General features: G+C 64.0%; 1 protein-coding gene and 1 long non-coding RNA gene across 2 annotated transcripts; one reads left to right on the top strand and one right to left on the bottom strand.

Moving 5' to 3' along the window:
• Window positions 1-186: 186 nt before the first annotated feature.
• Window positions 187-22,337, bottom strand: ADGRL1 (adhesion G protein-coupled receptor L1). The gene is made up of 23 exons (XM_086871410.1): window positions 22,264-22,337; window positions 20,661-20,791; window positions 19,800-20,013; window positions 18,487-18,596; window positions 10,280-11,077; window positions 9,513-9,932; window positions 8,923-9,026; window positions 8,118-8,303; window positions 7,556-7,594; window positions 7,221-7,404; window positions 6,648-6,770; window positions 6,169-6,374; window positions 5,526-5,696; window positions 5,151-5,360; window positions 4,570-4,790; window positions 4,239-4,305; window positions 3,794-3,885; window positions 3,186-3,354; window positions 2,655-2,783; window positions 2,095-2,191; window positions 1,824-1,943; window positions 1,199-1,216; window positions 187-850 (listed from the first exon to the last, which is right to left on the bottom strand). The coding sequence occupies exons 2-23, from the start codon at window positions 20,740-20,742 to the stop codon at window positions 285-287; spliced, it is 4,326 nt and encodes a 1,441-aa protein (XP_086727536.1). The 5' UTR covers window positions 20,743-20,791; window positions 22,264-22,337; the 3' UTR covers window positions 187-284.
• Window positions 22,338-23,492: 1,155 nt separating this feature from the next.
• Window positions 23,493-27,161, top strand: LOC111922651 (uncharacterized). Its single transcript, XR_015281471.1, has 3 exons — window positions 23,493-23,678; window positions 25,997-26,107; window positions 26,531-27,161. It is a non-coding gene; the product is annotated as an uncharacterized LOC111922651 (long non-coding RNA).
• The last annotated feature ends 219 nt before the right edge of the window (window positions 27,162-27,380 follow it).

The following is a 27,380-nucleotide window of genomic DNA, read 5'->3' as shown; positions in this document are numbered from 1 at the left end:
GCTTTGGGGGGAACCCCCGGAACGAGGCTGCGGCCCGCCCCCCCCCCAAAACCCCCCGTGCCGGGGCGGGGGCACGAGGAGGGGTCCCCGTGCAAAGTCCTGGTGCAAGGTCCCGGTGCGGGGGGGCGCAGCCCGGCCCGGTCCCTCCTCGTGCAGAACCGGCAGCCCCGGGCCCGCGCTGTCCCCCCGGGCCGCGCCCGCTCCTCCTGCGAGCCCCGGCCCCCCCGGCCACGGCCCCTCGCCAGGGGATGGGGGGGGTCCCGTGTGCCCCCCGCCCGGGGGTCTCACAGGCTGGTCACCAGCTGCATCTGCCCGTCGGGCTCGGCCCCCCCCGCGCCCCCCTCGGGCCCCCCGAAGGTCTCGGGGCTGTGCCGGCGGTTTGGGGGGGGCGCGCGGGGGGGCCCTCCCAGGTAAGGGGGTGCGGGAGGGGGCCCCTCGGGGCTGCTGTCGGGGTAGTCCCGCGGCGGGGGGGGGTGCCGGGGGTCGCGGGGAGGGTCGGGGGGGGGCCCCAGCCCGCCCGACCCCCCCCGGGCCAGCTCCTGGTAGAGCAGCCCCAGCTCGGGGGCGCCGGGGGGGGGCTCGGCCGGGGGCGGGGGGGGTGGCGGGGGAGGGGGCGGCGGCGGAGGGGGGGCCCCTCCGTGCGCAGAGCCCCCTCCCCGCAGGTTGTTGTGCACCAGCTCCGAGATGATCATCTTCTCCAGCGCCGCCGGGTCCGGGGGGGCTCCCCCCGGGCAACCCCCCCGGCCCGGGGCGACCCCCCCGGGCCCCCCCTCGGGGCCCCCCCGAAGGCTGTAGCTGTTGTTGAAGTTGCCGTTGAGGGGTAGCGGCTCCGGGGGCTCCCGGGGGGGCTCTGCGGGGACGGGGGTGTCAGTGGGAGGGGCTGGGGGATCATTTGGGGTCAGTGGGTGTGGTTTGGGGGGGTCATTCTGCAGGGCTGGGGAGATAGAGGGGGACTTGGGGGTGCTATGAAAGCTTTGGAAGGTAAGTGGTGGGTCTGGGGCATCAGATGAGGGATCTGGGGGCTGAAGAGGATTGGGGGGGGTAATTGAGTGTGTCTGGGGGGGCCATAGGGGATTTGGAGAGGTCTGAGGGAGAGGGCAGATTCGGTGGGGGGGTGTAGGGGGCAAATGGGGGGGGCTGGGGAGGTGGGGGCTGAGGGGCACGGGCTGACATGGGGAGGTCATGGAGGAGCACTTACTGGTGTCACGGAAGCTCCCTGGGGACAGAAGCAGCACTTAGGCGGGGTCCTGACGCGCCCCGGGCCCCCCAGTCCTCCCTTCATCTGCCCCAATCTCCCAGCACCCCGCACCAGCCCCACAGGTGGGACATTTGGGCAGAATTTGGCCCCAGGTATTGCAGGGGGGATTGTGTGGGGTCAGAACACCCCTGTCCCCTCCATGAGGGCTGTGGGAGAGTTTCAGGGGGCACAGAGGGTTGGGGGCAGTTGGTGGGAGCAGGAAAATCCCCCCATTCCCACCCAGGGGCTGAAATTGGGGGGCACTGGGCAGGTGCAGCACCCAAGACCCCCCAAGCCCCCCCAGTTCCCACCTTGGGGGTGGCTGCAGGAGGGGGTGGGGGCAGTGTTGGGATTTTGGGGAGATCCAGGGGATTGTGGGGGGGATTTTGTGGGACCATCTACCCCCAGAGGGCTTAAGATGGGGTGTTCAGGGTGGGAGCAGCCAGGATCTCCCCAAACCTCCCCTGAGCCCACCTGGAGGGGCTGAGGGAGGAATGGTCAGGGGATCTGGGGGAGGATCCTGGGGTTTGGGCAGGTCCCGAGGGTTTGGGGGCAGTTTGGGGGGGTCATGCCCCACCAGACCCACCTGGGGCAGTGAAGGCAGGGGGGGAGGCGGGGGTGAAGCCCCCCCCCTCGGCCAGGAGGGTGTTGTAGGGGCTCGACCCCCCCCGCGGCGGCAGCACCGGGTTGGGCAGGAGGTGCGACCCTGTGGAGAGGGGAGGGGGTCACACGTGGGGGTCTGAGGGGGCCCAGGGCTCCCTGAGGGATCTTTGGGGTCCCACAAGGGTTTTTTGGAGAGGTCTCACCTCTGTTCAGGGTAGGGGTGGTTTTGAGGTGTTCTTTGGGGTGTGTCTCACCTCGGTTCAAGGTTGGGGTGCTGTTCAGGTCCCCCCCCATAAAACTTGACTCTGTCTGTTTCCGGACCGTGTCATTCCACATCCTCCGGATCCGGCTCTGAGAGCACAATGGTGGGGCTGGGACCCCCAGAACCCCCCAAAAAACAATCCAGAGCCCCCCTGGACTCCCCCAGACACCCTGGAATACTCCCAAGGTGTCCCCACATCCAGCACCCACAGCCTGGTGAGGTCTGAGGGAATTCTTGGGTCCCAGGGGGGTTTGGGGAAACACAAGGGGATCTAGGGGTGCCACAGGTAGATTTGGGGGGTCTGGGGGATGGTCTGAGTGTGTCATGAGGAGATTTGTGGATCTGGGGGGATTTGAGGGTGTCATGGGGAGGATCCCCACCTGCGTTTGGGGTTTGGGTTTTTTTGGGATGGTTGGGGGTCCCAACCTGGGTGCTGCTGTAGTACTGGGCTTGAGTTTGGGGGGGTTATTTGGAGGGCTGTGGTGGATGCCGCTGTGGTAGCAGGGATGGGGTTTAGGGGGAGGTTTTTGGGGTGTTTTTGGGGGTCCTCACCTGGGTGCCGCTGTAGTACCGGGGGTGGGCGCGGGCGGCCGAGGGTTTGAGGGCGCCCAGGGAGGTCCCTGGGGGGCCCCTGAGGCAACACCCCGAGTGCCGCAGGCACTTGCTGAGCTCCCGGTGCACCTGGGGAACCCACCAGTTCACACCAGTAACCTCCCAGTGCCCTCAGTGGCACAGACACTTCTTGAGCTCCTCATGCAACTGGGGGCCCCACCAGTAATGACCCAGTAGCCCCCCCATTACTGTCCCAGTCCCTCCCAGTGCCCTCCCAGTCCCCTTGTTCATGATCTCTGGAGGTCTCACTCTCTCCCAGTTCTTCCCAGTCCGTCCCAGTGCCCCTCATTCATGCTCTGTGAGGATCCCAGTCTGTCCTACTCTCTCCCAGTGCCCCCAGATCTTTTTTCTGGAGGGTACAGTGGAAGAGGAAGATGAAGGTGCCTACACAGTGTCCTCTCAGTCCCTTTATTCCTGATCTCTGGGGGCCCCACTATCCCCCAGTGCCTCCCAGTGCCCTAGCCCCCACACCTTCTTCTGGAGGGCGCAGTGGAAGAGGAAGATGAAGGTGCCCTGCAGGGCGTTGCAGGCCGTGAACAGCGACGCCGTCAGCACCGACTCGCGGGTGACAAACAGGAGCCCAAAGGCCCAGGTGAGCCCCAGCAGCAGCAGCAGCGCGATGGCCCCCAGCGCCCACGACCTGCGGGGCACCCACTGTGAGCGGGACGGACTGGGGAGCCCTGGGAGGGAAGTGGGGAGCAGCGGGACCCCCAGAGATCCTGAATGAGGGGACTGGGAGGGCACTGGAGGGCAGTGGGAGCAACTGGGAGGGCACTGAAGGAAACTTGAAAGGACTGGGAGGGACTGGAAGGGGATTGAGGGTTAGGGTTAGGGTCCCTAACCCTGGGATCCCCAGCATCCATGACTGAGGAGTTCTAGGGGAGTTTGGGCCCCATTTTGGGGGTCCCTTCCTGCCCTGTTTGGGGTCCTGTTTGGGATGTCCCAATCAGCCCACTTGGGCTCTCCCTGTTTGGGGTCTCATTTGGGGTCCCCCCCATTTGTGCGTGCCTCCCCTCCTTGCAGGTCCTCCCCAAGTCCAGGGGCCCTGTTTGGGGTTCCCCCCTTTGGGGTCCCCCCACCTGATGCTGTCCAGGCGGCTGGAGTCAGGTTTGAGGGCGGCCGAGCTGCGCAGCATCTTGTGCAGCGTCACCAGCAGGAACACCAGCGTCACCTGCGGGACCCGCCCTGAGACACAGCCAGAGCCCAGAGCCGCTGCGGGACCCCAGACCCACGGGGGGATCCCGCAGATCCCCATGGCATGATCCCCACACCCCTGGGGTTCCCCCAGCTCCCAGATGAGGATGATGAAGGTCCATCCCCAGATCCCCAAAGGCCCGCAGCCCCCCAAGGCCCTCCGAGCCCTCTCAGGCCCCCAGATGAGGATGAGGAATGTCCATTCCCAAAACCCCCCAGACCTCCCAAAGCCTCCCAAGCCCCCCATCCCCTGTATGAGGATGACAAAGATCCACCCATGGTCCCTCTGCCCCCCGAAGCCTGCACAGTGTCCCCCCAGCTCCCCCGTACGAGGATGACGAAGGCCACGGGGCCGATGAAGCTCCAGATGAAATAATTGTCCACCCTCAGCCAGCACCTGCCGGGGACAGCGCATCATCAGAACATTATGGAGGACGCGCTTCCCGACCAGGTGAGAGCACGCCCCCGCAGACCCTGCCCATCGCCCAGTGCCACTCCCAATGGGGAAGCCACACCCCAAGCCACACCCCTGTTCTTCCATTCACACCTGGTCACTCCCAATGGGGGAAGCCTCAGCCCCGGCCACACCCCAGCCACACCCTGGCCCTGTCCCGACTCCACCCAGCCTTGCCCCAGCCCAGTCCCGGCCGTGCCCGCTCACGCCTGGTCGGTGCCGTAGCTGCGGTGGTCGACAGCGGCAGCGACGGCGACGACGACTGCGGGGAAGAAGTACCCCCCTGCGTAGTAGTACTTGCGGCGGCCGGGGTCGCTGTCGAACACCTCGAGCAGCAGCAGGTACAGGTGAACCCCCTCCAGGCACAACCACGAGAATGACGCCAGGAAGAAATAGTGCAGCAGCCCCGCAAAGATGGGACAGGCCACCTGCGGGTGGGGACAGTGTGGGGACAAGGACTGCCCAGGGATGGGACAGGTCATCTGCAGGGACAATGGGTGCCTTGTGGAGATACGGACAGGGACAGCAAGAGGGGTGCTGTGGGTGGTCCCTTGGGGCTCCCAGATGTGCCACAGGGTGTCCTGGGATGTCCCAGCTGTGTCATGGGCGGTCCCTTGGGGATTCCAGGGGTCTCAGGTGTGCTGTGGACTGTCCTTCAGGGGTCCCCAGGTTTACCATGAGGGTTCTCAGGGGTGCTGTGGGGTGTCCCAGGTGTGCTATGGGCTGTCCTTCAGGAGTCCCTTCATTCACAGGCTGTCCCTCAGGGGTCCCAGGTGTGGCAGCCTCACCTGGTACTGCGTTTTGTCGATGCCCACGAGGAAGAGCAGCTCGGCGAGGAAGAGGCTGATGCAGAGGTTCTTGTGGATGGTGGTGCGCTCCGAGGGCAGCCCCCGCAGGCAGCAGAAGGCAGAGATGGACAGGCCCAGGCACAGCAGGGCCACCAGGATCCCCGCCCAGGTGATCACTGACAGCAGCACCTCATTCAGCCGCCCCGGGAACTGCAGGAAATTGCGATAAAATGGGTATTTTGTGGGGGATTTGGGTTAGGGGTCATCTGGATACAGTCATGATACAGTGGCAGGGACAGTGGCCACCAGGATCCCCACCCAAGTGATCCCAGATGTTTTCCAGCTATCTCAGGTGTGCCCAGGTGTGTCACTCACGCTCTGAGTCCGGGCCATCAGCAGGGCGAAGTTGGTCAGGTGGCTGCAGGCGCATGAGCTGTGGGTGCCGTTGGAGCGCAGAAGGCGGCAGCCCTGGCTCGACCAGTGCCCAGCCATGGAGCGCTCCGAGTAATTCCAGAAGGAGCAGTTGGCCCCAAAATGGTTCTTGGTCTGGGGAGGGGGAAATGGGGCATCAGGGGAGAAATGGGGGTCCAAGGGGGTCCCAGAAGGTCCCAAAACAGGGAGAGGGCCCCAATCCCAGTTATTCCAGAAGCTGCTCTCAAAGTAGTTCTTGGTCTGGGGGTCTGGGTGAGAAATGAGCGCTCCTGGGAGGTTTGGGGGCCTCTGGGTATGGTTTTGGAGGTCTGGGTGGGATTTTGGGGTTCCTGAGTAGTTCCCAGATTCTGAGTGGGGCTTGGGGGGCTCTGGGTGGTGTTTGGGGGTGTCCCGGGGGGGTTCCCAGGTCCTGGGTGTGGTTTTGAGGGTCTGGGGGCATTTTCGGGGGTCCCACCAAGATGAAGACCTCAAGGTTGTTCCTGGTGAAGTTTTGGATGTCCCAGAGCTGGGGATTTGGGGTCTCTGGGTGCAGTTTTGAGGGTCCCAGGGTGTTTTGGGGGTCTGGGTGGGTTTTTGGGGGTCGCACCTCCAGGTGGGGCAGGGTGAAGACCACGGGGTCACGCAGGAAGACCCTGCTGGACTCCTTGTTGATGGAGGCGGCGATGACCTGGGAGTTGACCACGAGCTGGGGGGCGCGGGGACCCCCATCTCCCCCCAGCCGCACGGTTGCGTTCTCCGTGGGCAGGAACAGCCCCAGGTTGTTGTACAGGATGAAGACAACCTTCACCACCCCTGTGGAGACAACATGTCAGAGAGACAGCAGGTCAGAGACACCCCAAAAACACCCTAAAGACACCCGGACCCTCCCCCTTCACCACCCCTGGGGAGACGGTGGATCAGAGAGCCCCCCTCACCATTCCTGCTGCTCTGAGGGTGCCCCTGTTCCCCCAGGACCTCCCAAAACACCCCAGAACCCTACCAATGTGTCCCCCTATTCCTGCTGTTCTGTTTGGGGGCGCTCTGGGTGCCCCAAGCCCTCAGACCCTCAAATGTGCCCCCACTCACCGTTCCTGCTGTTCTGTTTGAGGGTGCTGGCCGAGAGCTGGATGGAGCCGTCACCCCCCAGCTCCTGCGGGAACACGAGCTCCTGGAGTGGCCCCTCAGTGTTCAGCACTGACACCTCCAGCACTGATGGAAAACACGGGAAAAAACATGGGAAAACACGTGAAATGTGTGTGACACAGCACCGACTCCTCCAGCACTGCCAGGAAACACGGAAAAGTGTGGGAAGATATGGAAAAACTTGGGAATAACACAGGAAAACACGTGTGTCACACACAGCACACAGGAATGCGCGTGCAGGAATGCTCCTGTCACCAACAGGAGACCTTCAATGCTCAGAGAATTTGGGTGGGGGTCCCCAGGGCAGGTTGGGAGGTGGGAGATGATCCAGGGGAGGGAACAGGGGGTGGGAGAGGCCCCTGGAGACCCCGGGGAGGGGTTGGGGGAGACCCTCGATGTCCCAGGGATGTGGGTGGGACCATGGGGACTGCAAGGGTGGGTAGGCAGGGCCCTGTGGGGACTCAGGAAGGACTCGGGGGTTTGGGAGGGGGTCCTTGGGGTCCCTGCGGAGCTGACCCAGGTTCTGTCGGGCAGCCAGGAAGCGCGCGGGCTCCTTGACGTTGTCGGCGAGCAGGAAGGCGCCCTCCTCGAGCACGTCCAGCAGCATGGTGGCCGTGTGCGCCTGCTCCGAGCCGTTCATGTCCCGCCACGACTCCAGCGCCTCTGGGCGCAGCAGGTTATCCACGGCCTCCACCACGGCCTGCGGGACGGGCGGGGTGGGCCGGGGCTGGGACATGCCCGGGGACACAAGCCCCACCCATCACACCCTGACCGCACCCACACAAGCCCTGCCCACCACACCCTGATCACACCCACAAACCCCTCCCACTGCTCGTGGCCACGCCCCCTACCTTGATGTAATCCTTGCAGGTTCGCTCTCGCTTGTGCATCTGGGGGGACAATAAAATTGGGGAGGGAACACCTAGGTAAGGGGGTGGGACCCCCTAAAATCCAGAACAGGATCCTCCCAAAAGCCAGGGCAGAGCAACCCCAACATTTGAGGTAGGACTCCCAAATGTGGAACAGGAGAAAAGCAGCTCTAAAAATCTGGGTGGCAGCAGCCCAAAATTCAGGGCAGGGGGTGTTTGATCTCTAGAAAAGGAGACATTTGGAGCAGGACAAGCCAAGATATCCCCAAAAATAGGGGCAGGAGCACCTCAGGTTCTGGAGTAGGGGCACCCCAACCCCTGGGGCAGGGGCACCCAAAAATTGGGGCACAGGTACAAGTTGCTCCTCGGTCATCCCACCCCTCAATAGGGTGACCCCCAAAATCGGGGTTTTGGGGTCCCACCTTGTTCTGGTTCTTGCTGTAAGTCTTCCTCATTTGGCACTCAGAGCCCCCCATCCTCAGCCCCATCCCCCCCACCCTCCCAGGGTGGTGATCTCCCCCAAACCCGGGTTTTGGAATTCCACCTTGTTGTAATTTTTGCCAGCTGACTCCCTCTCGAGCGGGCGCAGGGCCTGGAGCTGCGCGTCCAGGATGTCCAGGAGCTGCTCCAGGAGCCGCACGGCCGAGCTGACATCCCCCGCGAACACCGGGCCCCGCGTGTGCCGCGCCAGCTCCCCTGCAATGCTCGCCGCATTCTCCCCGCTCTTGATCTGGAGGGGCACCCGCAGGTGAGGGAGGGCTCCCCGATATCCCCCACAGGGTTTGGGGGAACCCCTGAACAGAGATCAGTCACTTCTGTGGGATGGGGATGCTCTGAGGTGTCTCTAAGGAGGGCGGTGAGGATGTGGGGGGGCTACAGAGGGTCTGGGGGCCCCAGAGCGGGCCTGGGGGCCACCCCCATATCACCCAGGTGGGTTGGGGGACCCCCTGAGTAGGGAGCAGCCCCTCCAGTTTGTCCCTCTAGAGAGATGGACACCCCAGGATCCTCCAGGGAGGGGCCTGGGGGGTCCCAGAGGACCTGGGGGGGTCCCAGGGTCGCCCTGGGGTCAGGGGTGTCACTGAGACAGGGAAGGTCCCGAGGTGGGTCCCCAAATGGGGGAGTTGCCATTTTCAAGGTATCCTCATTTCTGGGGGGTCCCTGTCACGGGGAGGTCCCTATTTTGGGGGTATCCTCATTTAGTGGGGGGGGAATCCCATTTTGGAAGTATCTGCATTTTTGGGGGATCCCCATTAGAGAGTATCCCTATTTCTGGAGGGTCCCTGTTCTGCGGGATTTCTGTTTACAGGTGTCCCCTTTGGGAATGTTCTGGTTTTGGGGCCCCTTGGTACCTTCTGGGCCACCTGGTTGACCCAGGGACTGGTGCAGTTGCTCAGGTCGGGCCCGCGGGGGTTCCACACCCCCAGCCCCAGCAGGCACTGGAAGGAGGCGATGCCTTGGGGGGAAAAGGGTGGGCTTCAGGTGACCCCACATCTCCCCTGACTCCCCCATTGCCCCCTCCCCACCCCACAAAATCCCCAGCCCCAGCAGGCACTGGGTGGAGGTGATCTTGGGGAGGGAATACCACCTCCAAGACCTCCAGAACCACCCCCAAAATTCCCCATAGCCTGCAGAACCTCACAGGGTCTAACTGGTCATCAGAATCCCCCCCACCCCACCCAGTCCTGCCCACTCCCCCCGTACCTTGGGTCCCTGTGGGGCAGAGTCTCCCTACTTTCACCCCATGACCCCCCAAATCCCCCCATTTATCTCGTGTCCCTTTCCGTCAGGGTCTCTCCGCCTACATCCATAATCCCCAGGTCCCCATACCCCCCAGATCCCCCTGTACTGTGGCTTTCCTTGGGGCAGGGTCTGTCCACCTTCACGCCATGACCCCCCGCTCCCCAGTTCCCCCCATTCCCCCAGTTCCTAACCCGTTTACCTCGGGTTCCTTTGGGGCAGGGTCTCTCCACCAGCGCCCCTTGCTGGGCCGCGGGCCATTGCACCCTGCGCACCTCCCGCGCCTCGCACAGGCGCCCCCCGCCCCCGCCGGGGCCCCCCCCGGGGCCCCCCGTCCCTCCCCCGGGCCCCCCGCCGGAGCCCCCCCCGGGCCCTCCCGGCGGGCGGCGGGAGGCGGCGGGCGGGGGTGGCGGCGCCCCGGGGCCGCTGTTCGGGGGTCCCGGGGACCCCCCCGGGGTGGCGGCGCTGTGGGCGGGGCCTGGGGGGGGCCCCGGGGGGGGTCCCGGGCGGGGGGTGAGGGGGCCCCGCCGGGCCGTGGGGGTGGGGTACGGGGGGGCGGCGGAGCTGGGGGGAGCCGTGGGGTGCGGGGGGGCTGCGCTGGGAGGTTCTGTCGTCACCGGACCTGTGGGGGGGAGGGCGGATAAGAAAAGCGGGGGGGAGTTCAGGGACCCCCCTGAACCCCCCCAAGGGATCCCCTTCAGCCGATGTGAGGGGGAGGGGCTGCTGGACCTCCCAAGGGACTGGGGCACACCAGGACCCCCAAAATCAACCTGGACATTCCCCCGAGCACTTGGGGCTCTCCCCAGATATCTGAGGCTGCACCCCCAAAGTAAACCGGGAGCCCCCCAGCTCCCCGCAGGCAACTGGCGCTCCCATCCAGCACCAAGGGCTGTCCCCACATCTCCCCCCAGGCCTGTGGCCGCACCCCCCAAACCCACCCAGCCTCACGGGCCCCCCAGCCACCCTCACCGTCCCCGTCCAGGGGGGCGAAGTCGAGGCCGTAGCGCAGCAGGAAATGGTTGTTCCACACATAGAGCTGGTTGTCACGGGGGTTGTAGCCCACCGAGGCCACGAACTGGTATGGGTTGGGGAAGGGCAGCGCCAGTGCCGAGCCGCGCCCGCGCCGTGTGTCAAAGGCATAGACCAGCGCGTTGCCCAGGTGCTCGGTGTCATCGTCCAGGTACACGCTGCGCACCACGTAGAGCACCCCGCAGGCCATGAAGGCGTCCGAGGCTGCCCGCTTGGCGTAGCCGGTCTCCCAGGTGCCCTCGAGCCGCAGCGTGTAGGGGTTCAGCTGGCTGACCACCAGCCGCCCGCCGTTGCCCTCGGTGGCATAGATGACCCAGAGCCCTTCCTCATCCACTGCCAGGTCGATGTCGGTCTTGCCACCCCAGCGATAGGGCGATGTGTCGTGATAGTTGGCAGCACCCACCACAGTCTCACCGCTCTTGATGCGCGTCCGCAGGTCGTACTTGACGATGCTGCGGGTGCGCTCCTTGTTGTAGAACACGGCGCCATCGTAGACCACGAAGCCGGTGCCATCGGCGCGGTGCGGCAGCCGGTGCGTGGCTGCGGGCCGGGCGCCCACCAGATCGGCCCAGGATGCGTACTCAGTGAGTGTGTCGGTGCGGTATGGTACCCAGGGCAGCACATACAGCCGGTCCCCCGACTGCAGCGGGTCCCGGCACCAGCCGCCTGCTTGGTGCGGTGACTCATGCGTGGACAGCGCTGGCCCCACGCGCTGTGGCACCCCCGGGCATACGAAAACTGCAGGACGGGCGGACAGGGGGACACAGGCAGGGTGGGGACAGACACGGGGACAGGGGCAGGGTGGGGACGGACATGGGGGACGGTGGGGATGAGGGATGGATGAAGGGACATGGGTGGTTTGTGGGATAGGCATACAGTGGGACGTGGAGAGGGATGGGGGAACGTGGGAGGGGTGGGGACGGGGGATGACACCAGGACAAACACAGGGAAAGGGGGACACAGGGATGGATGAGGGACAGGAGGGGGTGGGTATGGGGACAGACGGGGGGGAGAAGGGGGACAGGAGAATGGTTATGGGGACAGACATAGGGACAGAGATGGATAAGGGTGTATGGGAATGGATGGAGGGACAGACATAGGGACAGAGTCACAGACACCGACAGATGGGGGACATGGATGTTATGGCGGTGATGGGGACAGACGGGGATGCAGGGGTGGATGGGGGGGCACAGGGGGAAAGCAGGACAGATGGGAGAAGATGGGACAGACATAAAGATGCAGAGGTGGATATGGATGAGATGTGGGGATGGACGTGGGACAGACAGGGACAGCAGGATGGACATGGGACAGGGATGGATGTGGGGATGCAGGCATGGGGACAGACGGACACAGGGACAGGTGTGGGGACACAGTGATGAAGGTGGGGACCGACATGGGGACAGAGGGGTGGGCAGTGGGGACATAGAGGGGTATGGGAGGGGACAGATGAATGAGGGGACATGGGGGGCAATAGGGGGACAGAGGGACAGCGAGGGGGAGGCAGTGGGGGGACATGGGGGGGGTACAGGGGGATGGGGAGGGGACAGCGAGAAGAGGAGAGAAAAGAGAAGCGTTTCATCAACGACTGGGGGGTCCTGTGGGGGGGCTGGGGGGGGACCCCAACCCCGGGGGGAATTTTGGGGACCCGGGGGAGGGAGTAGGACACAGGGGAGGGAGAGGGTCCCTTATCCAGAGAGGGGACAGAGGAGAGGGGACAGAATGGGGGGGGGGTTGGGAGGGGGACACCCCGACTGTCCCCTGGCAATGGCGAAAAGGGGGGGGCGCCATGGCCCCCCAGCGAACCCGGGATCCCCTTTGATTTTTGGGGGGGGGGGGGCCAGCACCCTGAGGGGGGAGGGGCAGCTCTCCTTGGGGGGAGCCCTAAAATGGGGGGGGCTCAAATCGGGGGGGCCCTAAATCGGGGGACTCTTCCCCTCCCCGCCCGGGCCCACAGCCAGGGACGATCGAGCGCGACGGAAATGGGGAAAGCTCGGGGGGGTCCCCCCTGTGTGGGAGGTTTGGGGGGACCCCCCGGTTTTGGGGTGCAGGGGGGGGGTTGGGGGGGTCGCGCATGGTCCCGGTGTCCGGCGCCGGCTGCAGAGAGGCTGGGGGAGAGAAACGGGGGGGTTAGAGCTGTGGGAGAGAAGGGGACATGGAGGGGACACGGGGGGACTTGGGGGGACCCCCAGAGCAGAGACCCTCCCCAAACCCAAATCCCCCTTCCCCCCCGGGGTCTCTGCGCCGGGGGGGGGATGGGGGGATGGGGCCCCCCACAGGGGCAGGGCCAGGCTGAGACTCCTGGGGGACACCGGGGTCATCCCCCCAATGTCACCCCCTCCCCTAAGGGACCCTGGGTTGGGGTCCCACCCCCCAGCCTGGCCTGGCCCCCTGGCCCGGGGCGCGGCACACACGGTGTGAGGGGAGGGGCTGTGGCACATGCGTGTGTGCAGGGCTGCACAGGTGAGAGCACAGGTGAGCACAAGTGTGCATAGGTGTGAGCACAGGTGAGAGCACAGGTGTGGTCATGTGTGCATGTGTGAACAGGTGTGAACACCCCCCCCCCTCAGTTCTAGGGGTGCACACACCTGTGCAGCCTCACACACCTATGCACACCTGTGCAGTCACACACACACCTGTGTGAGTCCATTTTCACATGCGTGTGGGCATATGTTCACCTGGGTGTGTTTGCAGAGGTTTGTGCACAGGTGTGTGTGCAGGTGCGCCCAGGTGGCAGCATGTTTGCATGCTCAGGTGTGGCTGCACAGGTGTGCAAGAGCTGTCACACCTGTGTCATTCCATGTTCACATCTATGGCTGTTACCTGTGTATGCACACGGGTGCGGTTCATTGTTACACCTGCCCAGGTGTGTGTCACTGTCACACTTTCCCAAGTGTTTGTGCTCACGTAGGTGTGTGTTGTTGTCACACCTGTCCAGGTGTGTCATTTTCACACCTTCCTGAGTGTTTATGGTCACACAGGTGTGTGTCACTGTCACACCTGCTGAGGTGTGTGTGCTGCCCCACCTGTGCCCCATCGCACACGCGCGTGCAGGGGGGCGCGGGGGCTGCGTGTGCACAGAGGCACACCTGGGTATGGAGCTGGATCCAGGTGTGCATGAACAGCTGTGAGTGCACGGCCCCAGGTGTGCACAGCTCAGGTGTGCACGAGGACTGGGAACACACAAGTCCCAGGTGTGCTCAGGAACAGGTGTACAAGGATCCAAGTGTGCACAAGGCACAGGTGTGCCCAGGTGTGCACATCTCGGCTGTGTGGCAGCCTGAGGTGTGCACAGGAATGCAGGTGTGTACATCCCCAGGTGTGGCCAAAAATCCAGGTGTGGCCAAGGACCTGGGTGTGCCCAGGTGTGCACAGCGCAGGTATGCACAAGGATCCAGGTGTGCCCATCCAGGTGAGCCCATCCTGGTGAGCACACCCCAGCTGTGCACAAGGATCCAGATACACGCATCTCAGGTGTACCCAGGTGTGCACGAGGATCCAGGAGAGCCCAGCCAGGTGTGCCCATCCAGGTGTGCACAAGGATCCAGGTGAGCCCATCCAGGTGCGCCCAGCCTGGCCGTGCCGCAGCCCCCGCGCTACCCCGGGGGTGTTTGGGAGGGTTCTGGGGGTCCCCGGGGAGGGTGGGGGAGGGGAGACTCACAGGCTCGGGGGGGCCCCGCGGTCCGGGGGGGCTCGGCCGGGCCCTGCGGGAGGAGGAGGAGGAGAGAGACACGTTAGGGGCCCCCCGCCCCCCGCTCCGGACACCTGTGGGAAGAAGCCGCGGCCCGGCCCTGCCCACACCTGCGCGGGCCCCGCCCCTTCCCGCCCACATCCCCCCCGGCCACCGCCCACCTTCCCCCACCCGCGCGGACGGACAGACGGACGGACACGGGGCCGACGCCCTGGCTGCGCCCGGGAGTGACCCTTGGGTGACCCCTGAGTGGCCCTGAACTGACCGCCAGGTGACTTTGGCTGCCCCGAACTGGCCCAAAGTGCCCCCTCGAGTGACATCCGGTGACTCAAACTGACCCCTGAGTGGACCCTCACAGAGCCCTGACTGACCCCTCGAATGATCCCCTGCTGACCCACAGCTGCACCCCTGACCCAAAACAGACCCCCCAACTAACTCCCGCTGGCCCCAGGTGACCCCGAATGACCCAACCCGACCCCAGCTAACCCAAACTGACCCCATAACTGCCCTCAAGTGACTCTTGAATGATCCCCTACTGACCCCCAAACTGACCTGGACTGACCCCAAATGACACCCCTGATTCCCAAATGACCCTTCCACTGACCCAAACTGATCCCAGCTGTCCTTGGCTGACCCTGACCTCAACTGACCCCAAACTGACCCGGGCTCCCCAAATTGGCCCGGGCCCTCCGAGCTGCCCCTCTTGGGGGGGTAATTTTGGGGGGCTGATTGGGGGGGGTCTCTGGGTCTCACAGCTGGGGGGCGCTGGAGGGACTGTGGGGGGTCCCGAGGCTGCCCCGGCCCCCCCCAGACTGCCACTCCTCCCCCATTTAAGGGGTGATGTGACGGGGAAGGAGTCACCCCGGCCTGGCCCCTCCCAAACTCTGGGGTCCCTCAGGGGACTTGGGGGTCCTCGAGGGGGGGGCTGGGTACACCTCAGGGGGTCCCGAGGGGGTCCCCAAAGGGTTTGGGGGTCTCCAGAGTCCCTCAAGGGGAGCCCCGGGGGGATCCCGGGAGGTCTGGGGGAGTCCTGGGGGGGGGGGAATCCCAGGGCACCTTGGGGGGATCCTGGGGGGTCTTGGGGGTCCCAGGGACCCCCGAGGGGACACGGGGGGTCTGGAGCCCCCCCCAAATCTATTGGCAGCTAATTAAAGGGGGGCATTGACCCCCCCGACACTGGGGACCTGGGGGGAGAGGGAAACAAGGGGGGGATTTGGGGGGGAGGGAAGGGGGACAGGGAGAAAATGGGTGGGATTTAGGGCAGGGGGAGGATTTGGGGGTTCAGGGAAGCAGGGGCAGGATCAGGGAATGGGTAAGGGGGTCTTGAAGAATTTGGGGGGGCCCTGAGGGGGTGGGTGCAGGGGACAGAGGGAATTTGGGATGCGAGGAGAGGAGAAGGGAGAGGGGCAGGATTTGGGTTGACGAGTGAGAATGTGGGGGGCAGAATCAGTGGGGGAGGGACTCAGAATTTGTGTGGAGGATTTTGGAGTGTGGGGTCACGGGTGAGGGGTGGGGGGAGTTTGAGGGGGGTCTGAGGAGCTTGGGGGGCCGAGAGGTCTGGGATGGGTTTAGGGGTTCAGGGGTGGGGGCCCTGAGGGGGGGTTGGAAGTTTTGGGGATGTCTGGAGGCATTTGGGGGGTTTGGGATGGGTTGGGGTTTTCGGAAGGTTTTAGGGGGTTCTGGGAGGGGTCAGGGAGGTTTGGGAGGTTCTGGGGGGGGTGGTTCGGAAGGTTTTAGGGGTCTCTGGGAGGGATCAGGAGAGTTTGGGGAGCTCCGGAAGGGGTCAGGAGGATTTTAGGGTGTCTGGGGGGGTCGGGGGGGCCGGAGCGAGGGGGTCCGTGTTACCTTTTTGTTCCACTTCTATTTTTAGCACCGGAAGAAAAGGCGGGAGAGAACGGGGTGAGGGGCGGGGGGGGGGCGGGGGGGAGGGGGTACGGGGGGAGGGGTCACACGGGCGGGGGGAGGGGTGGGGGGAGGGGCGAGAGAGGAGACAAAGAGAAAAGAGATTAAACGGCTCCGGCCCCCCCCCCCGAGCCCGGGGGGAACCCCGAGAACCCCCCGAGACCCCAGACCCTGCGGGGGGAGGGGCAGCAGCACCCGCAGATGGACACAAGGATGGACACACGGACACGGGGATGGACAGATGGACATGGGGGGACATGGAAGGATCGAGGAATGGGTGGATGGACAGATGGGGCTGGATAGAGACAGACGGAGGGATGGGAAAGAGAGGACAGACAGACACAGGGATAGGAAAGGGATGGACAGACAGGGAAAAGGAGGGAGAAAAGGGAGGGACGGGTGGACAAATAGGGGAGAAGGAAAGGATGGATATCAGGATGGGTGGGAGGACTGGCAGAGGGACGGCAAAGAGATGGACAGAGGGATGGATGGTGGGGGATGGACAGGGGGATAGAAAGGGGGAAGGGTTGATGGGGGAGGATGGACAGATGAAGCCCTGGAGGGACAGACAGACAGACACAGAAAGGTGGGGATAGGGATGCTGGATGAAGGTCATGGATGGAAAGGTGGACACACATACAGGGGGGCGCAGGGCTCCCCTCCCCCGCACTCCTGAGCCCCTCGGAGAGGGTCGGACCCCCCCGCCCCTCCCCTCCCAGCCCTGGAGGGAGAGAGAGAGAGAGAGAGAGAGAGAGACGGCGATAGGGGAGGGGCGGCCCGGGGGGGGAGGGGCCGCCGGGGGTCCCGGTCCGGGGGGATCCGGGGGTCCCTGTCGGCCCCTTGGCGTCACCTGCAAAGGAAAGAGGCGCCCCGCCCCTCCCCCAACCCCCCGGACCTCCCAAAACCTCCCCCACCCCCCCACGGCACTGGCAGGGACCCGCGTGGGCTGGGGGTGCTGCGTGTGCTTGGTGTGCCCTGAGCATCCCCGGAGTGTGCCCTGGGTGTGTTTGGTGTGTCTCAGGGGTGTCCAGGTGTGTCCTGCACAAGTCCAGGTGTGTCTGACACACTTTGCTCACACGCCAGGTGTGGGTTGGTGTGCTCAGCCCACACCACACTGCTCTCCAGGTGTGGCTTTAGCATGGACAGGTGTGTGCTTGGCGACATGTCCTGAGCCTGCCCAGGTGAGTTTAACCTGTGCCCTCCTGTACACCAGGTGTGCGTTGAAAATGCAGGGTGTGCACTTAGCTTGTCCTTTGCACACCCAAGTATGTTCAGAGGGTTCTCAGGTGCTTAGCATGTGCTTAATATGCACAGGTGTGTCCAGGTGTTTATTGTGTCCTTGGCACACCCTCAGCATGTTCAGGGGTCTTTGACCACTGCCAGGTGTGTCCTTGGCATGTGCAGGTGTGTGCTGGGCATGTCCAGAGCATGCCTAGGTGTGTTTAACCCATGCCAGGTATGCATTTAGTGTGCACATCGCGTGCTCAGGTGTTCATCGTATACTTTAACACGCCCTTAATGTTTCCAGGTGGGTTTACCTGCCCCAGATGTGTGTTGAGCATGGACAGGTGTGGGCTTGGCTCTCTCAGCCCCCATGAGCTGGCACCAGGTGTGGTTTTGCTGTGTTCTTTCTGTGGTTTTGGTGTGTTTTGGGCATGGTTTTGGCCATATTTTTGGCCATGTGTTTGGTGTGGTTTTCATGTGTTCCTGAAGTGTTCCTGTGCCCGTGGCGTGTCCCGAGGCCAGTGCCGTGTCCAGCCCTGTCCGGCCCAGTCCTGGCCATTCCCTTGGGTGGCTCCGGCAGCGGCTGCAAAGTAAAGCTGGGGGAGGGGCCGGGGGGTTTGGGGGGTCCCGCGACGGTGCCTGGGGAGAGACGGGGTCACCCCAACCCCCCCGGGACCCCCAGGTCAGAGAGAGCCCCCCAACGGGGGCAGCCCAGGGGGGTTGGGGATCACAGCGCCCGCAGAGGGACAGACACAGGGGGGGTCCAGAACTGGGTACAGCGGGGTCACACCCTGGCCTAGGGGGGACAAACACAACACAGGGGGACTCCGGGGGGCACAGATCCCCCCTGACACCTGGGGGCTCTCTGAGACCCCCTCCCAATCCCATCCCACTCCCTCCCAAACGTGCCTTGGTGCCCCCAGAATTGGGGGTCCTGGAGGACTGCAGGGTCCCCGTGGGGTCCCCCTTGGGTGCTGTGGGGCAGGACATGGGGGGCACTGTGTGGTCCCTGTGGGGTTCCATGGGTGCTGTTTGGTGGGACTCCCCATTTGCACCTCTGGGTGCTGTGGGGCTGGGGGGTGTCACTGTGGGGCAGGTCTATAGGGCAGAGCTGTGGGCACAGCTGTGGGACAGAATGGGAGTTATGGAGCAGAGCTGTGGGTCAGGGCTATGGGACAGAGCTGTGAGGCAGGATCTATGGGTCACCCACTGTAGGGCCCACAGTTGTGCAGCACCTCCAAGTATTTCTAGGTGCTGGGACAGGGGGTCGTGGCTCTGGGGTGCTGTGGGGCAGGGCTGTGGGGCAGGACAGGGGCTGTGGGGCAGCACTCACTGTAGGGCACGCAGTCGTACTGCACCTCCAGGTATTTGTAGGTGCCCGGGCAGGGGTCGGGGAAGGCATCAGAGCCGGCGACCACCACGCACTGAGTGCGATTATTGCACCTGGGGGACACGGGAACACATCAGGGACATGTCACAGACATGGGGGGACGTGTCAGGGACAGGGGGGGTATGGGGATACATCAGGGACACTTCAGAGACACATCAGGGATGCGTCAGGGATGTGGGGGACAGCAGGGGACATGGGGTGACATCAGGGACACAAAGACAGGTCACGGACACGGGTGGACACAGGAACACGTGAGGGGCACAGGGGACACAGGGGCACAGGGACAGCAAGGTCACACAGGCTCGGGGACATGGGGGGGATACAGAGGGACATGGGGCAGGAGGGGACACAGACACAGGGGGATGTGAGGGGACCTGAAGGGACATGGGACACAAGGGAACACAGGGGACATAGGGACACAGAGACATTGGGTGACACACGGGGACAGCAGGGACACAGGAGGACAGGGGATATGAGGGGACATGGGAACAGCAGGGGAAGATCAGGGACACAGGGGGACATGGGACCAGAGGGGACATGGGGACAGTGAGGGGACATGGGGACATGACACAGGATGTGGAGCTGGAAATATGGGGACAGAAGGGGACACCAGCAACATAGGGACATGGGGCTGGGGACATGGAGGGACAGCGGGACAATGGGGACACACAGGACATGGGACCAGGGACACAGGGGACATGGGGGACATGGGAGCACAGGTGTGCACCACACAGGTGTGGCCCTGGCACTTGGGGACACAGAACTCAGGTGCCACCACTGATGCCCCTTGGGGGGGGACAGTGCCTGCCATGGGGACATGTGGACGTCCTTGAGCTGTGCCACCCCTGTGTCATCCCCATGCTGTACCCAGCACCACCCACCCCATGTGTCCCACACCCTCAGTGTCCCCGTGTCCCCCCTTGTGCCACCCTCCATGCCTCCAGCTGTGTCCCCATGTCCTGCCTGTCCCCAGGTCCTCCCCACGTCACCATGTGGCCACGTCCCCTGATCTTGCCCATGTCACCCACATGTCCCCAAGTCCCAGACACGTCCCCAGTGTCCCCCCATGTCCCCTCTGTACCATCATGTGCAGGGCAAGGGTCAGGTCCACAGTGCCCCACTATGTCCTCACTCCATCCCTCTGTCCCCAATCCCCTACCTGTCCCCATGTCCCTGCGCCCATTGCCATGTCCCTCGTCACCTGCCTGTCCCCAACCTCCTACACTTTCCCAGTGTCCCCAGTGTTCCCGTGTCACCTCTGGGCCATGATGGGGTGTGCCTGGGGCAGGTAGCACTGCACATTCGCCATCTGCCCGGGGTCAGCATCGCAGATTTTGTCATCGGTCCGGCCGTAGTTGGCGTCGGCCACCAGGACAACGTCGCTGCCAGGGCAGCGCAGCTCCAGCGGGTACCCCTCACACGCCAGCTCCCGGCGTGCCAGCCCGAACGGGAGAGCCCCCCGGATCAGCCCTGGGGGGCACAGAACCCCAAAATGAGGTCAGTGCACCCCAGCTGGAGTCCCTACATCCCCAGCTGTGTGCCCTGCTCAGCCCTTGGGGCACAGGGAGCTCCTGGGCCCCCAATCCCCAGTCAGGGACCCTGGGCACCCCCCAGCTCTGCAGCCTCCAGCCCCAAATCCCCAACATCCAGACATTTGGGAACCTAAATCCCGAACACTTGGGACCCCCAATCCCTGACACCTGGGACTCCTGGATGAACAGGACCCCCAGTGAATGCTTAGGACCCCCAAAATCTGGGATCTCCCATTCCCAGGGTCTCCCTGGATTTGCCATTTCCCAGTTCTGGGACACCCTAAAACCTGTGCTCAGCCTGGCACACTCACTGTACACCCCTTGCACAGACGTTACTCTGGGACGTGTTCCTTACACACCCCTTGCACACCTGGGGTGTTGTACAAAGCCTTACACACCCCTTTCATGCCCCTGTGCACCCCTGCGTGCATCCTGTGACCTTACACAATCCCTGCGCACCCTTTGCACACCCCTTGCATGCCCCTGGGTGTCACACAGACCTTGCACGCCCCTTGCACAAGCAAAGGCACCTCTGGGGTGCTGCGAGCCCCCCGCACGTGCCCCACCCACCGGGTGTCCCCTTACCGTGGGTGGCCGAGGTGACAATGACCAGCACCAGGACAGGGCCCGGCCCCAGGCTGCGCAGGGCGGGGGAGGGGCGCGCCATGGTGGGGGAGGGGCGCGGGGACGCCCCAACCTCACCGGGGGGCTCCGAGCTGGGGGGAGACAAAAATGGGGGGAGGGGGGTTACGGGGGGTCCCCAAGAAGCGCACGGAGGCAGAAGGCCTGCGATTAATGGGATAATTAATGGAGGGGGGGGTAAATTAATGAGGGAGCAAATTAATGCGGGGACAGGGGGGATGCCGCTGTCGGGACCCCCCCCAAATCCAGCGGCTCCCAGGTGTCCCGACACCCCCAATCCTCTGTGCCCCCTCCAAATCGAAGAGAGCCGAACCCCCATCCCTCAAATTCCGGCCCTCCCCCTCCCAGCCCCGGACCCCCCCAAACGCGGGAGGGGCCAGGCACACCTCCCCAAATCCGGGGGGGCCATGACGTTCTGTCCCCACCACCACGGACCATCTGCTCCCCCCAAATCCTGCTGGAATCTAAGCCCCCTCCCCCCTTAATCCGCGGCTCAGCGGCCCGGGGGGGTCAAAGCCGATTATCGTCCCCCGGTCCCCCCCCGGGACCCCCGGCCCCCCCCTCACCCCGCGCAGGGGCCGATGCGGCCGCGGTGCATTGTGGGAAGCTCAGCCCCGGGTTGCCAGGGGCGACGGCGCCGCGGTGCATTGTGGGAGAATCCCCCCATCACCCCCCCTCCCCCCCAGAATGATGGGGGGGGGGCGCAGCTCCGTCCCAGAATGCTCCGCGCGCCGACATCGTCCCCCCAACCCCCCCCAAATTCCACCCCCCCTTGGGGAAACTGAGGCGGGGGCGGACCCCCCCCTCAGGTCCTCCTCGCCCAAACACCTGGGGGATCCCCACCCCCAGCCCTGCCTCAGTTTCTCCGAAGGGGGGGAACAATCACAACGCCCCCCCCGCCGCGCCCCAGGAGGGCCCCAAATGGGGGGGGTTGGGAGGGGCCGCACCCCCCCTTGTAGACGCCCCCCCTCAATTCCCGGCCCCCGCCCTGTTCCCCACCCCTCTTTATCCCTCGGCTCCCCCAGCCTTGGCCCCCGCCCTGTTCCCCAGCCCCCCCGGAATGTCACCTCCGCCCCCCCGGGATATCGTTCCCCCCCCTCCCTTTGCTCATCCCCCCCCTTTCCACAGCTCCCCTTTTTTACTGTCTCCCCCCCCGCCCCGCACAGACCCTCCCCCGCACCACGGGACCCCCCCCCCAATTTTCCACAGCCCCCCCGTCCCGCAGGACCCACCCCAGATTTACGCGACCCCTCCACATTGCACGGTCCCTCCTTTTAAATCTCCCCCATTCCAAACCCTCCCCCCATTTTAATAGCGCCCCTTTTTCACTCCCCCCTCCTTTTCACGGACCCTTCCCAAATTAGCAGCGCCCCCCCCTCACTCCCCCAGCCCTCCCGGCCGCTCAGCACTTGCGGCGACAGCTACCCCCGGCCCCCCCTGTCCCCCCCGGACCTGCGGGAGCCTCCCCCCAAGACCCAAAGGGGTCCGTCTGACCCCCCCAGGACCCTCCCCAGGATCCCCCCGGCCCCCGGCCCCCCCCCCGTACCTGCGGGTTCAGCTCCATGCGGCGATCGCGGCGCGACCCCCCCGGACCGCCCCGCGCCCGCGGGCTCCCCCCGGCGGTGGCCGCCGGAACTGCGGGACCCCGGCCCCTCCCGGCCCCGCCAGCGCCTCCCGCGGCCACCGCCGGGACTGCATGGACCCCTCCCCATTCCCGTCCCCATCACCGCCCCCCGCGGCCACTGCTGGGACTGCAGGGACCCCTCCCCATCACTGTCCCTTCGCTGTCACCTCCAGGACCCTCCCCCCCTCCATCGTCCCCCCGCGGTCACTGCCGGGACTGCAGCCACTTGGGGGCGGGGGCATTAATAAAGTGCCATTAATGGGCCTCTTAATTAAGGGGGTGTTAGTGAGGGACGGTAAATGGGGTTCATGAGGGAGGAGCGTTAATGAGCAGCGATGCTAATGAGGGGCGTTAAGGAACACAGGCAGGGCAGGAATGAGCTGGAGCTTTAATGATGGGAGTGTTAATGAGGGGCGTTAATCAAGGTAGGTGTCAATGAAGTGAGCTTTAGGGAGGAGTCTTAATAAGGGGGAACATGAATGGGAATATTAATGGAGAAGCATTAATGAGAAAGGTTAATGAGCTGGGAGTTAACGAGCTGGGGTTTATGATCTTACCTGGGCAGATGTGAGGTTCCTTAAGCCAATTAACAGGCAGGCCCATGCCTGCTAAGGAGTAATCAAGAGCAGCAGGAGCCCTTCTAATTGCTGTCATCAGCCATATATTAACATATGCTAATGAGCTGGGGTAATTAAACAGAAGCTTGTTAATTGAATGGAGATAGGAAGGATGGATTAATTGACAGACCGAGGCCAAAGCAGGGTTTATCGGGGGGGGGGGGGGGGCTGGGCCCCATTAGTTTAATTAAGGGGGTTAATTAACGAGCCCTCGTGCAAGGCACGAGGCTGGGCGTGTAAGCCCCGCCCCGTACCCACTAGCCCCGCCCCTCTCATGTCAATCACTGGCATCACGCCCCTCTGCACAAAGCCCCGCCCATAACGTCAGTGTCCCTTTGCCCCGTCCCTTGAAGAGGCCCTGCCCCTCGCCAATCATTTTTAATGACCATCAGGTGGGGCCGGGCGAACTCCGAACTGACGGTAGCCCCGGCGAATGGGAAGCGGCGGAGGTGGGACCCGGGGCAAAGCTGACCAATGGGAAGCGGCAGCCTCGCAGCCAACCAATGAGCGGCGGAAGCGGGGGACGGGCGGGGCCCGCGGGAGCACCGGGCCCGTGAGGGGAAAGGCGGCGGGAGGGGGAGAGGCGTGAGGGGGTCTCGGGATATCGCGTTACACACGGTACACACGGGGAAACACACCAGGATATCGGCATAGACACTTCGATACACACCGGGATATCGGGATACCGGGTCAGGGAAAAGCGGCGGGAGCGGGAGAGAGGTGAGAGGGATATGGGAATATTGGAGTACACACTGGGAGATACACACCGGGATCTCGGGATAGCGGATAGCGGGGAAAGCTGGAGAGCGGTAAGCGGAACACCGGGATGTCAGAATGTGGGGGGTCGGGGTACCAGAATATGGGGATCGGGACTGGAGAAGGGTGAGCGGGATACCATGATACCGGGATTGGGGTACCGGGGGAGCTGGAGAACCGTGAGCGGGGGGACCGGGAGGAAAAACAGAAGGGGAAGGTGGGGACCAAGGGGGCACCGGGCACCGGCGGAGGGACCGGTGGAGACCTGCGACCGAGGGGGATCGTGGCGACTCGGGAGCGGATGGGCGGAGAGAACAGTGGGCGGGGGGAAGCGGGCCGGGGGCCACTGGGACCGGCGGGGATTGGAAGGCGAAGGCAGGACCGGGACCTGGGCAGGAGCCCCCTGCCCCACTGAGCGAACAGAGGGGACAGGGGGGCGCTGCGACACCGGGGCTCTGGACAGGGGCTTCACGGGGGGACGGGGAGAGGTCTGGGGTCCCCCTCCCTCGCCGTGTCACCCCCTCCCGAGCGGTGGAGGGGTCTGGGGAGGAAAGGGGCCTCGGGTGGGAGAGTGTTGCCACAGAAACGCGTGGGGGGCGTAGTCTGAGGGGGCGTGGCCTAGATATGTAATAGGAACCAGGAGGTGCGACCTGTGAGTGGGCATGGTCTCAGAAGGGGCGTGGCGCTGGCGTTGCCATAGGGCCAGGAGGCGCACGTGGTTGCCATGGGGATAGGCTTGGCCTCTGGAAGGGAGCTATGACAGTTGCCATGGTGGCGTGGCTACAGAAAGGGGCGCCTTCGATGTGCCGTTGCCATGGGGACAGGGCGTGGCCTAATGAAGAAGGCGTGGTTACGGGAGGGCATGGTCCCGGGGGAAGGAAGAGGGGGCGGTCCCGGTGCTCCCAGGACGGATTTGGAGGGGGGCCGGGGGGCCTGGCCGGATCAGGCCCGACCCCTCCCATTCCCTGGGGTCTCGGGAACAAAAGCCAGAATGTCACGGGCAGTATCGGGACAGCGGGGCGACACGAGGGGACAGCGGAGGCGGGAGTGATGTCCCCCGGGGGTCCCGGGTGGGGCTGGGATCCCCACTTCCAGCTGTGGGTGCAGGCGCTGCTCTGGGCGCTGCTTTTGGGGCGCCTCCTCCACTATTGGATGGGCCAGGGCCGGGGGGAGCCGCACCGGGACCAGCCTGAGGCGGGGACACCCCAAAAACGAGGACGGAACCCCCCAAAGTGAGCCCTGATTGGGGGAGCAGAGGGACATCCCCAAAGATCCCTCCTTGTCTCCCCGAGTTCTTTTGGGGAGTCGATAAGTCGGGGGGGGGTGGTACTTCTGCCTCAGTTTCCCCCGTTCAGGGGAGGGAGGGTTTTGTCCACCCCCCCGTTCCCAGCGGGATCATTTGTCTGACTGGGCCGTACTGGGAGGGCCGGTGGGCTTCACATGTGGCCCTGGGGACATCGCCCGGCGACATCTCCGGACACGGTGAGATGGTCCGGGAGAGACGTGTGGGAGTTGTCCCTTTTGGGGTTCCCCCAGAGCCCTCCCATTCCACGGGATCCCTTTGGGGGTTCTAAATCCACTTTGAGGGGGTCCTCTGTGCTTTGGGGTGTCCCACGTCCCCTGGAGCAGTTCCATGTGCCTTTGGGGGATCTCCAGTCCCATTTGGGGTGTCCCCTGTCCCCTTTGGGGCACTCTTACTTCTCCTGGTCCCCTCAGTGTTCCCAAGGACCCCACTCTGGTGCTGTCTCTGTCCCTCTCTGTGTTTTTGGTGTCTCCCTGGTGGTTTTTGTGTCCCCACAGTCCCCAAAGCAGGGGCAGCTCTGGGCGCTGGGCACAGGGTCCCTCGGCTGGGGACAGGGACCAGAGAGGCACAAGGGACGGGGGCGGTGGGAGGAGGGGGAGATTTTGTCATGAGGGTACTGGACAGGTAAAAGGTGACACAGGGGGACATGGGGGAGACAACCCCAGCACAGAGGGGTGACAGAGGAGGGGGGTTGGGGAATGCAGGGTTTGGGGGTAGGGACGCTGGTGACATTGGGTCTGGGGAACATCGGTGTCCCTGGGGTGTCCCAGGGTGGGTGACACGTGTTCATGTCTCAGGCCTTGAGGGTCCTTTGCTGTCCCGAGCGTGGGGACTCTGGTGGCACCTTGGGGAATCCACTGATGGGATGTCCCCAGGGACTGGGAGGTGAACAGGATGTCCCCAGGATGGTGACAGTGTCCCCAGGTGTGTCCCTGTCCCTAGGTGTCACACAGGTGTCCCTGCTCTCATGTGTCCCCAGGTGCTGCAGGCAGAGCTGGGACCTTCCCCTTCCTTGGACACCTCTGGTGGCCCTTCAAGGTGTGACCCCAGTGTTCCCAAGTGTCCCCATGGCCTCGAGTGGCCTTTCCAGGTATGTCCCCAGGTGTCCCCATGTCCCCCAGGATGGTGGTCCCCAGGGTCATCCCTGTCACCCCCAGTGTGTCACCCACCCTGCCCAGGATGTCCCCAACATGTTGCTTGTCCCTCTGGGATGTTCCTGAAGTGTCCTCTGCCCCACCCAAGTTTTCCCTTGTCCCTCTAAGGCCTCTCCCATCCCTCCCAGGCTGTCCCCAAAGTGTCCCCTGCCCCCTCAGGCTGTCCCTGAGGTGTTCCATGTCCCCAGGGGGAGTCTTGAGGGTCCCAGGGAGATCCCAGGAGGGTATTGGGGGTTCCTTGGGGACCTTGGGCAGTTCCCTAGGAGGATTTGGGGTCCCTGGGGGGTATTTGGGGATATCTGGGAGGGTGGGATTTAGAGAGGTTTTGAGGAGAGTTTGAGGACTTTTCTGCCCTCCAGATTGTGCTGAGCTTCGAGGACCGGCAGGGCCTGGACTGGACCATCCAGGCCTTGACCCCCAGAGCACATGGAGGTACCTGAAATCCACAACTGGACCCCAAAAATGCACACCTGGATATAAAAAAATACATCTGAACCCCAGAATACAAACCTGAACCCAAAAATATACACTTGGAACCCAAAATTACACCTCAAAATTCTAAAAAACACCCCATAAACCCTGAACCCCCAAACGTGGAGATACTTGAAATACATCTGAACCCCAGGGGTTTGGGGGGTCCTAGAGCTGTGACCTCCATATTTGGGGTTTTCCCAGGGCTGTGACCCCCCTGTTTTTCAGCTTTTCGGGCATCTCAGGGTGGTGTTTGGGGTCCCAGGGTGGTGACTCCTCTGCTTTTGGGGTCTTGGGTTGTCCGAGGGTGATGTTTGGGGGTCCCAGGGCAGTGATTCCCGCCCCCCCCTCAAGGTGGAAGCCTCATCCATTTGTTCCCAAATGTGGGTCCCCAATACTGGGTGGGGTTCCCCAAAACCGGGGGGGGTCCCCAAAACCTCTGGAGGGGGGCTCCAACCACCCAAGGCTTTGTTGTTAATCAGTTTGAGACAAATCAATAAAGTTTGGGTTAAAAATCCAGTTTGGGGATCATCTTGGAAATCTGGGGGACCTCAATGGGTTTGGGGTGTTATGATGGCTTGGGGGTGCCCTAGGATTTGGGAGGGGCTCTGTGGGTTTGGGGACTCCCAGTAGGTCAGGGAAGCCCATAGGAGTGGGGACCCCATGATTTTGGGGGAATCCCTTGGAACTGGAGGGGACTCCAATGGGTTGGGAGGGTCAATGGTTTTGGGGGTCACC

The sequence above is a fragment of the Cyanistes caeruleus genome, chromosome 35 (genome assembly GCF_971803275.1).
Source record: "Cyanistes caeruleus chromosome 35, bCyaCae1.hap1.1, whole genome shotgun sequence".
Lineage (NCBI taxonomy): Eukaryota > Metazoa > Chordata > Aves > Passeriformes > Paridae > Cyanistes > Cyanistes caeruleus.
This window is presented reverse-complemented; position numbering and strand designations above follow the sequence as displayed.